This window comes from Mus caroli, unplaced genomic scaffold (genome assembly GCF_978045245.1).
Source record: "Mus caroli unplaced genomic scaffold, Mus_caroli_1 scaffold_2, whole genome shotgun sequence".
NCBI classification, from domain to species: domain Eukaryota; kingdom Metazoa; phylum Chordata; class Mammalia; order Rodentia; family Muridae; genus Mus; species Mus caroli.
This window is the reverse complement of record NW_028227257.1, coordinates 24,223,672-24,234,166: the sequence shown is the minus strand read 5'-3', so window position 1 is coordinate 24,234,166 and position 10,495 is coordinate 24,223,672. Positions and strand designations below refer to the sequence as shown.

The window sequence follows — 10,495 nt, the reverse complement described above, 5'->3', positions numbered from 1 at the left end:
CTCTCTCTCTCTCTCACACACACACACACATTCACAGAGCATGTGTGCTCTGGCTCACAATAGCCCAGGCTGTTCCCAGACACTGGGCAGGTAGGACTACAAGTGCAAGTAACATACTCAGCTACTTCATTTATTGAAAAAAACAAATGAGACTGTCCATTAAAGTCATTACTGTCACAAGAGTGGCCTCCCCTGGGAAATACTAGTCTAATTTTGAAGACAGGAAAGAATGTTAGAAAGGCTCAGAGAAGGCAATCTGGACAGAGAGAGCTTAAACAAACTCATGGGGACGAGCGAGTTTTGAAAAGACAAAGGAGGTTTGCTAGCACAGGGTACACCAAGAGGAAAGGAGAAGCTGCTGGCAAGAAGCCGGTCTGGGTTGTGAAGAGCCATCAATAGTTGTTGGGACTGTGGGGCTTTGTGAGAATATACAGTTTTAGAGCATACAAGGGGTGTAACAGGAGGGACACGTTAGGGATTAGTTTGTCAGCAAGGAGGTCAAGGGAGGGTCTGGGATTAGTGGGAAGTGGCTGTGCTAGGCAGAGGCTCAGGTTTGCACAAATGAGGGCACCCTGGAAACCCTAGTGTAAGGAGCACTGTGCTAATCACCTCCCCTCAAGCCTCTGGGTATTATTTTCTGGCTGTCTCCTCTGCCTGGCAGGGTTCAGTCCTTCCTAATGGCTTTCTGACCAGGCTGGGGCAGGGTTCTTGAAATCACCAGAGCATGAAGCTCTGAACCAGCTCCTGCTGGCCAGATGGGAAACTCTCCGAACCTCATCTCCCAAGTCTGTTCCAGAGACTCAGACGCTCTAGCCGTGGAAATCCCCTAAGTATGTCACAGGCCATTGCAAGAGCTGGGGCCTGGAGCACAAACCTGGCAGAGTCTCGGAGGATGACGGGTCTGGAAAACCACAGTTCTAAATGTGAATATCTATGGCAGTGTGACAGATAAACTAAGGCCCAGAATAGTAAGGATTTAACTTGAAATCACACAGGTTGAGACAGCAGGACTGGAAGCCAGGTTTCCCTTTAGAACCCTGGAGTTCAGTTCCTCTGGTGTAGGGGGTGATCAGAGTCAAGGCTAGTAGTACCTGTGAGTTAAACTCCTGGCTCTGCCATGGACTATTCCTTAATTACCTCGGAAAGTTGCTTAGATTCTCTTGGTCTGTTTCTTTAACTGTAAAAGGAGGATGCTGCCTACCTTTTGGGTTTATTGTGAAGATTAAAAGGCAGCACAGTGCTTGGCATATGGTGTTCAGTGTCATCTGGCAGTCTGGAAGAAGCAATAGTAGGTGCCCCTTCTTCTTTCCCTCCCCTCCCTCGGAGTCTCCTGTAGCTCAAGCTGCCTTTCAAACTCTTGAACCCATTTCTACTTACCAAGTGGTGGGATGAAAGGCAGGTACATGTAATCTCAGTTTCTCCACATGTAAATCAGGACTAACAATCCCTGCCCTGTCTGTCACTCTTTCCCCCCCTGACCTGTTCCGGTAGCAACGTGGACTAAATAAGGTATGTAAACGTTCTAAGCCGAGCTGTCTCCAGGTCAATGTTTATTCAGCTTAGAGCAATTTCTTTCCAAGTCCTACGCTGGCCAGATTTCCCGTCAGCCCCATCAATTCTCTAACACTCGCAGGTGCTCCTTTGTAACCGCGGAAGGAGCAAGGTCCGCTCAAGCCCACCGTAAAAAGGAGCGGGGAAAAACAGAAAACATGTAGGAATAAGACAGAGGATGGAGAGCAGGCAAGAAGGGCAGTGTAGAGAAGTGGGGTAAAGGACAAGGAGGGTAAAAGGGACTTACAGATGGAGCGCGGTGGGGGTGGGTGGGGTGAGTGTCCTGCACCTAAGATGCAGGAGAAGGGATGTGCGGAGCTCTGGGGGCAAGTGAGGGAGCAGGGATGTGTGCGGAAAAAGCAGCGAGGTGGGATTCTTGAGGAAGAATTGAGGGGGGTCGCTTTCAGTGTGAGGTCTGTGGGTGACTGGGGGCAGGGAATTCGGGCCGTCACCTCCACTCAGACAAGAGGCTCCTAGAGCAGCTCCCGGGCTACAGCCACCCGCTGGCAAACCGCGGAGGGGCGGGGAAAGAGCATTCGGCGCCTGTGATTGGCTGCCGCCCCGACGGCCGCTGACGCGAGCGGGCGGGCCCCTTTGTGACGTCACAATCAGCTGTTGAAGCGTTCGGATTTGTGCCCTGAGCTGGGGCGCAGCGGCCGCAGCAGCTCCGGGCGTCCGTTCGGGAGCCCCGCCGTCTCTCGGCCCGTCCCCGGTATGCGGCTCCAGTTGTGAGCACCGGCGACCCGGGGACGCCCGGCCGCACAACTACCTCAGCGCAGCGGTTGCTGCAGCGGCCCCAGGTGAGTCCCGACCTCGGGGCTGGGGGCACCCCCAGGACACGCCCTGCGCCCCCCTCTCCCGTTCTTTGTCTGTCTCCGCCGGCGGCAGCCGGAGCTGCGTTCTTGGCTCCCTATTGGTTGCTCCAAGCCGGTAGGCCATGACGTTGCTTTATTTGCATATGACATTGAGACGTCACCAAGGCCAGCCCCGCCTTCCAGGCTTGCTTGGGTGCTTGTCCTCTGGTGACCCGGTGGGCGCTATGTCGTGCCCGGCCGGCCGAGGGTTGAAGAGACGCTGAAAGACAAGCGGGACCCGAAGGGACTCGGCGGTTTCCTGGGCTAATCTAGGGCCTGGGGTCAGTCCTCTCATCTGTTTTTTCCTTGCGACCTGAGAGAGGGTCGGACAGCAAAGCTCGATTTAAGTTGAGAGCGTGGTAGGTAGATGGAGCTTCAGACTCCAGGTCCTGGAGACACTACCAGATGGTAGCGGATCCCCTCTGTCTTCAGGCTCCGCCCCCTAACATAATAACATCCTTCTAATCCCTGACATGTGTGCAGAGCCTGAGTTGATGTCATTTTTCAGCCTACAAATATTGAGGGTCTTAAACCCCACTCCTCGGAAGATGAAACTGAGACTCAGAGAGACGTAGTTTACTAGAGATCTCAGGCAATTAGAATCACACTCACTAAGTGGCAGATTCCGTAGCTGAAGTAGAAGCTACAAGCTATGCATACATCTACTGAGGACCCTATCTTGGGTTCAGCACCAACCACAATTTGATGGGATGTTTCAGTCTTCATGATCCTGGACATTTTCCCAGGAGGTCTCTGAAAATTGGGTCTCTTACAAGGCCCTGACCACCTCTGCCTTCTTTCTACTTCAAAACCCAATAAATGGCCGTCTCCCAGCTGTTTTGACCACAGAAAGGTGAGTCACTAGTTGCCTGCCTCCAGGTGTCTCCAGGGCAGATGTTGTTGAGAGGGAGTTGGGAGTTCCCTCTGTGGGCCTCCCATCAGAGCTGTCAGCTGGGAGAACCAGACCCTTCCCTGGCACTAGTGATTGCAGGGCTTATGCTGTTTCCCGAGGCTGCTTCCAGAGTGACAGAAGGATGTTTCTTACTTTCCAAGTAAGTAGATCTGGAGTCCTTCCCAGGTTGAGGGTCGCTCAAGAATGGCCTGGGCTAGGGTTGGCTTAGGCCTCCAGTGCTATTCTAGGCACAGCTGCTGTAGTATTAAAGGGAATGGTTCTTCCTGGAGCAGAGCCAGGAATCTGAGAACCAGGAAGCCAGCAGGCTAGGAAAGAAAACCCAGGAGGCTCTCCTAGTGGTCAAAGGAGGGGGGCAGTCATAGCTGGCTGTCACTCACTTCTGTATGATCTCCACCAGGGAGCTTCTCACTTGACATGTCAACAGTTGGAAAGGCTCATTGCAGGGTCTGGCCCACAATGTGAACCCCGGGAAATGCATGCAAAAGTTTGATGCCAGGATATCTACAGGGACCGGAGACCAGGGCCTGTGAGTTCCCTGTTTCCTGTGTATTATATTTTTGGATATTACCTGTTGAGGTTTTTCTGATTGTATGTATTCTGCATTGCCACACCACCACTAAGCTATAGCTTTATTGGGTAGATTCATGTTCCCAATTTGATGTCTCCATTCCTAGAACAGAAGACTTGTTGTCTTGGTCCAGGGAAGGAGGCTTGGGTCTGAAGGCTTGGATCTTGGTCCAATGCTTGTGTTTATCCTCTAGGGATCCCTGGATCTGACAGCTTCCTTCTTCCACTGTCTATCATTGACATGTGGTCTCACTGGTCAGGATTCTTTCTCTTGGCTAGTGATGCTGAGTTTGAACAAGAGTCTAGGGGAAAGGGGAGTTAGAGTAGTGGGGCAGACCTGTAGGCACAGGTCCTCCTCATCTGAGGGTTGCCCAATCTCATGGTAAGATTGTAGAAGAACTGTTTGTTTTCCTAGAAAAAAAATATACCTAGACACAGTCCTATTTACCAAATTAGAAATGCCTAATCTAGACAGTAGTAGACTATAGTGACTATGGATGCTATTAGGTTCAAATATTACCTGTGTCTTTTACTAGCTGTGAGACTTTAGGTAGTTATCTTACTTCTCTGGGCCTTTTTTTTTTTTTAAAATTAATTTAATGCATGTGAGTACACTGTTGTTGTCTTCAGACACACCAGAAGAGACCCATCACAGATGGTTGTGAACCACCATGTGGTTGCTGGGATTTGAACTCAGGACCTCTGGAAGAACAGTCAGTGCTCTTGACTACTGAGCCATCTCTCCAGCTCTCTGGGCCATGTTTTATTTCTCTCTTTATCAGAAAAAACATTCTCTCTTCCTCCCACTCCTTTTGACAAGATCTTATGCAGCCAGAAACAATTTTATTTAGGTAGGGCCCCACTCACTATGTAGCCTAAGCAGGACTTGGACTCTGATCCCCCTGCCTCTACCTTCTAAGTGCTAGGATAATAGACAGGAGGTCTTCATGTCTTTGAACTCTTGTCCTCTTGCCTCTACTCCCTAAGTCCTAAGATTCCAGGCTTGCCCTTTCACACACTGTGAGGACATAAGGAAAAATAACCAGGTTTCTTAGTATAGTGTTGTATGTTACTGACACAGGGATGTTAATTATGATGATGGTAATAAGGACAATCTTTTTTTCCCTTAATGGAAAATTCCTATTTACTCCTCAAAGCCCAGGTTGGCTGTATCTTCCTCTAGAGACTTACCCTGGCAAAGCTTGGTCATATATATCACTTCTTCCATATCCCCAAAGCACCCTGTCATAACACCAAGTTTATTAGCTTATTGAATGTTTACTGTGTGCTCAGGCACTGTTCTAAACATGTCATTAAGTGTTTCACTCATTTAACTCTTATTAGGGTATTACTATTGTCATTTGACAGATGAGAAAACAAAGACCCAACACCTTCCTAAGTGCATACAGGAACACCCACTGAATGCAGAAAAGCACACACACCAAGAGCTTCTCTGTTATCATTGCTCTGGCAGCTAGGGGCTATAGCCTTGTCTCCAGCTACTAACTGAAGGGCTGACTTTAGTTCCTGCTTCTACTAATGTCTTTCTATGCTTCTCAGGTCTTTGAACTGCCATAGGGCGCCCCCTTGAGGTTGCTTCACCCGCTGACCATGTTCCAGCGCTTCACCAGCCTTTTCTTCAACACCCCTGCGCCTCCTGAAGACTCCAACTGTCCGGGGGCCTTTGTCTCTGAGGAGGATGAAGTGGATGGATGGCTCATCATCGACCTACAGGGTGAGGCTTGAGTCAGGACCCAGCACTCTGATTCCCTAGTCTATGAACATAATGAGGACAGGAGGCGTTGCAATATGGAAGGGGAAGAGGGCTATTTGGATGTTGGAGTCCCCCTAGGCCTACTGGGCAAAGTAAAGTAGAAGCAGTGAGCCTAGAGGTGAGGTAACACAGACCCTTCTCTTGAAAGCTCTGGCTCCTGCCATTTGTTGGGGCATACACCTGGGACACCTAGGGCGGTGGGCTAAGGATCCTGGCCTTCAGGTGCTCTCTGGGCACGATGGACAGAGGTGCAGGTCTGACTAACGATGCCCTTTCTCTCCCCATCCCCTGTGTCCGATATGTGTGTGTGTGTGTATGTGTGTCCCACCCTGCTGCTCCCTCTCCTCTGCATGGCTTCCCATTCCCACACCCTATAGACAGCTATACAGCTCCTCCCGACCCCGGGGCCTCGCCTGCTCCTGCAGGCCGCCCTCCACCCGCGCCCTCCTTGATGGACGAGAGCTGGTTTGTTACCCCTCCCGCCTGTTTTACTGCAGAGGGGCCCGGCCTTGGGCCTGCCCGCCTCCAGAGCAATCCACTGGAGGACCTCCTCATTGAGCATCCCAGCATGTCCGTTTATGTCACCGGCAGCACCATAGTGCTGGAGTCTGGGCCACCTTCCCCTCACCCTGAAGCTGCCTTGCCTGATCAGGACCTCAGCGATGGGTGAGTGGGTTGAGGGTGGAGACTGGAGGCTAGGGTCTAGGAGACTAGCAGGGGCGTGTCCTTGGGATAAAGGGCTGTTGGGTTGGTTGTCACCAAGGCTCACAGAAGAAAAAGAGGCGTGGTCTTGTGGCTAAGGTGGGGCTTGGGAGAGCCCTGGCTCCGAGGGTTGGGAGGGACCAGCCTGATCTGCCAGACAGAATCAGAGTAGGACTTGTATTGGGGGTCAGAGTTTTTTCCCTGTTCTGCCTGGTTACCTGTGCCAGGCGCTTAATCACAACTCTAACTGTGATTAAAGGAAGAATTTGTACCCCTCAGTGGTCTGCCCCGCAGAAATAGGGTGTGGGATGCCAACCCTGATCTCTTCCCCCTCTGACAGAGTTGTACTCTGTCTCTGCAGAGAGCTGGCGCCTGCCCTCCGGGAACCCAGGGCCCTGCACCACGCAGCTGCTCCTATGCCCGCTCGAGCTGTGCTGCTGGAGAAGGCTGGCCAGGTGCGGAGGGTGCAGAGAGCCCGACAGCGGGCTGAGCGCCACACATTGAGTGCTAAAGTGTTGCAACGGCAGAATCGCGCCCGGGAGAGCCGTTCGCGCCGGCCCAAGCACCAGGGCAGCTTCATTTACCAGCCGTGCCAGCGCCAGTTCAACTACTGAGCGCCCCTGCTGCACCGCGAATCCCTGGTCCCATCCGCCTCCTCTGCAGCAGCCAGTGTGCTGCTCGAGGGTGTTGAGGGTCCACCCGCCTCCATCTGGATACCACAACCTCCCTCCTTCCTAAGTTTTGAGGTGGGGTGATGGCCCTCTACTTCCCTGTTTATAGTCTAACTTACCTATTAACCTCTCTCATCCTGGGTCATCCTCCCTCCCCCCTTCTCAGTGTCTGATTCTCCACCCTCACACTCCCCACACCCACTCTCCCATGCTTTTTAGGACCTCTATTCTTGTCTCTCGCCCCCTCACCTTTCCCCTCTTAGCCCACCCGATTCCTAAGAGCCTCTCCCACTCTAACCTGGCACCTTCTCCGCTTCAGCTCCTACTTTCCAAGACTTACTCTTCTGTTTGGGATTGCTCCCACTCCTGTTGCCTTTTTTTCATTCCTGGCAATTCCCTCCCAATCCTGCAGGTGCAACCTGCCAGGCCTGGGCCATTGTCCTCACCCTGTAGTCAGGGATCAGGCATGGGTTTTGATTTCAGTTTTCCCCCTTTCTCTGCCCTAGGGGCTGGGCTCCTTATTGCTGCTTAGGCCTAGAAAGTTTAAGTATGTGGAAGAGGACAGTGAGTTGTAAGTTAGATAAGGTGAAGGGAATGGAGGGAAACGGGCAGCCTAGTGGGAGCCACAGAAGGGGACAGGTGGGTTGAGAAGTAGCAGGGAGCAGGGCATCTTGGGAGCTGGTATTGTGCTTGGTCAGAGGAGCTAAGCCCTGGTCTTAGGCCTGAGCCTGGAGTCTGCCCCCATTTCCTTTTCCCATAATCCTGCCTTCCAGTTTTTTTCCCCCCTGAAATCTGTCCTTCAGGAGTAACCCCTACCCACCCTTGCCCCTGTGAGTCTGGAGTCCGAAGGGCTTGTACCTTGTCACCTTACCTTGTCATGCCACCCCAGGAGTAGAAGCTGGGTAAGGCCCCATCATCCTGGCCATCTCTGTTCATATGCCCAAGGTGCTAGAATTAGCTTAGGAGAGATGCAGGCCAGAGGGTTTCCAGGCAGGGAAAAGGAAACACACCCCAAGGCAAGAATGAGGAGGCATGATGCTAAGGAGGACAACTATGAGGTAAAGCCATCCCCAGACTGACAGCTCTGCCTTCATCTTGCCTCTGGCCTTATATTTCATACTTTGTTCAAAATGGCTGGATAATAAACACTCCTGGGTCGAGGAGGCCAGGAGCCTCACTGTCCCAATTCCCAAATTTTTCTTACAGAGATTCAGGGCCTTCAAGAGTCTTCTCCCACAGGGCTCTGAGTGCCCTATGATCCCTCCCCCCTTTCTAATTCAATATCTGGAGTAAGGAATTCTTGGGTAGGGCACAGGGATGGGGTTGCCAGCTTCTTCCTTCTTGTGGTGGGGCTCAGACACCAGCAACAGCCTCTTGGGATGCCCCAAGTTGTTTCCGGTTCTTTCTAGCTGTCCTTTTTTAAGTGTGTGCTCTTCCTTCCTTAAAACCTTTAGATTTCCTGTTACATACTAACACAGGTCTTCCCTTTCCCTCCAATCCCAGGTTTCAGGCCTCAGAGCCAAGCCAGGGTTGGAGAAAACTGCATTCCTACGAGGGTAAAAGTAGCTGCCCTCTTTGATCCTTTCTTACTAGGCTTCATGTGGGGTGGGAGAGGATGTCCCCAGGATGGGGACAGAGGAAGCCCTGCTAGGGTCTCCTAGCCCAGTAAGCCAAATGGGAACTATAAGCAGATCAAAATTTTACACTAGCTTATTAGGGCCCTATTAGTCGATAACCTTGTTCCTGTCCCAAGTTCTTCAGTTACAACCTAGTACACTTACTCTTCCAACTGTCCTAAGGGTCACTTCCCAGCCAGCTTAGGATCTTCAGCATTTTTAAGAGCTGAAGCTCCCTCTTGCCCTTCTTGTCTACTCCTCACTGCCAGTTGGGGCCTAGGCTCAGTCCTGGGCAAATGTCCATGATCCTGCTGCTGTAGGAAGCTTGATAGGGCATTTGGCTCAAATTTCAGAAGGCCTCGCTCCTGACCTAATTTCTCAAAGCTCCGGTAGTTCTAGACCCCTCCGATTTCTCATCTGGTTGCAAGGCTTATTTTTCTTTTGTACTTTCCTATAGATGCTGTAGCATTTGAGTGTGGCAATATTTTTGTTGTGTATAGATGTCTAAGAACCAACACTACTCAGTCTCCTGCTAGTCTGACTCCTGAAGCATCAGACCCTGTCATACTGTATTGACTGTGTATGTGCCTTTCACCTTGAGCATGCTTCAGGATTTTTTTTTTTTCTTAAACCACAGAACTTGAATACACAAGGGAACCAGAATTCATAAAGTCCTATGCAACCCTAGACAGGAGGAGGTTAGAGAGTCTGTCTTGATTTGTGGTTTCAGAGACCCTAGAGAAATTTGTACCAGTTTGTATTAAAGTCAGTACTACCAGCACTTTGCCAAAACTAAGGATGTCAGAGGGACCTGTTTCTAGAGTGAGTCCCAATTACATCAAAGGGCAACCTGCAGCTTTCTCCAATAAGTCTGAGTGGTTCTCTTGAGCTGGTGTCACTTTCTAACCTTTGCCAGTCTAGCCCCAGCAGGGCAGGCACTGTGTGTGTGAGTGCGGTTTGGTGCTGTTTTGGAGTGTGCCTGCCCCCCCAGCCTGCAACCCTCTGATCAACTTGCTGGGACCTATAACGTCTTAGGTGCAACAAGGACCCTACCAGAGCTCCTGGGTGGCTTTGTGTGAGGGGACTGAACGCAGACAAACCACAGCCTGCTTCTAATACCTTCTTTCCCTACCACCTAGTTCCAAATGGAACCAACAAGTTGAGTGCATCTCTGTTGGGTGTTTTGTATTGAGACTGGCTGAAGTGAAGAATCTTTGACTGACCATGTTGTGATGTGTCGACAGACTCAAGGACACAACCACCTCGACCTGGTCATGTGGCATGCCTGTGTATGTGTGTAACAGGATTCTGAATGTTAGGTTGTAATGCTATTCCTGTATGGGAGAAAAAATAATATAAACAAATAAAAATCTATTTAAAGCACATTATGCTTTCTGCCTCAGCTGAGCTAAAGTATGAGAAACACTATAATTTCAAGTATAGTCAAGGCAGAGGATACTATTATTAGGCTAATCTTTGCTCTCCTTTGTCATACAAGAAAGCAAGAGGACAAATAGTTCACTAGAAAAGGACAATATAGGGTCTGACTCATAAAATATTTTTAGAAGATCCTTGTAAGACACATATATGAAGATACCTGGATACAGAAATGAGAAAGAAAGCACAGCAAACACTGGTCCACTCTTTAGTCCCAAGCACTGGGCTATGCCAAGGCCCAAGAGCTACCTAGTTAACTGTAGAACTGTGCTAAACAATCTTGCTGGTCAGTCTGAGTGCATCTCCTGAGAGGAGCAGCACAAGCATTGGGTTGGAGGAAGTACCATCTGTGTTGCTGACAGCCTCTTACCTCTAAAACCCTAGGTGCCTTTGATGGAAGGCTGTTCTAC

General features: G+C 50.6%; 1 protein-coding gene across 4 annotated transcripts; it reads left to right on the top strand.

Moving 5' to 3' along the window:
• The first annotated feature begins 2,141 nt into the window (after window positions 1–2,141).
• Window positions 2,142–10,036, top strand: Tp53inp2 (tumor protein p53 inducible nuclear protein 2). Of its 4 annotated transcripts, none has more exons than XM_021149041.3 (4): window positions 2,142–2,351; window positions 5,446–5,620; window positions 6,157–6,325; window positions 6,723–10,036. In XM_021149041.3, the coding sequence occupies exons 2-4, from the start codon at window positions 5,497–5,499 to the stop codon at window positions 6,973–6,975; spliced, it is 546 nt and encodes a 181-aa protein (XP_021004700.1). In that variant the 5' UTR covers window positions 2,142–2,351; window positions 5,446–5,496; the 3' UTR covers window positions 6,976–10,036. The 4 variants fall into 4 exon arrangements, with proteins under 4 accessions (XP_021004700.1, XP_021004674.1, XP_021004691.1 ...); XM_021149015.3 differs by having other exon boundaries at window positions 6,037–6,325; XM_021149032.3 differs by lacking the exon at window positions 2,142–2,351 and adding an exon at window positions 2,422–3,258 and having other exon boundaries at window positions 6,037–6,325.
• Window positions 10,037–10,495: the final 459 nt, after the last annotated feature.

Excerpts from the sequence above, each read along its gene's own strand:
- Tp53inp2 (XM_021149015.3), top strand. The coding sequence starts at position 5,497 with ATGTTCCAGCGCTTCACCAGCCTTTTCTTCAACACCCCTGCGCCTCCT. Across the intron at positions 5,621-6,036 it reads GCTCATCATCGACCTACAGG|ACAGCTATACAGCTCCTCCC; the intron begins GTGAGGCTTGAG and ends CACACCCTATAG. Across the intron at positions 6,326-6,722 it reads GATCAGGACCTCAGCGATGG|AGAGCTGGCGCCTGCCCTCC; the intron begins GTGAGTGGGTTG and ends CTGTCTCTGCAG.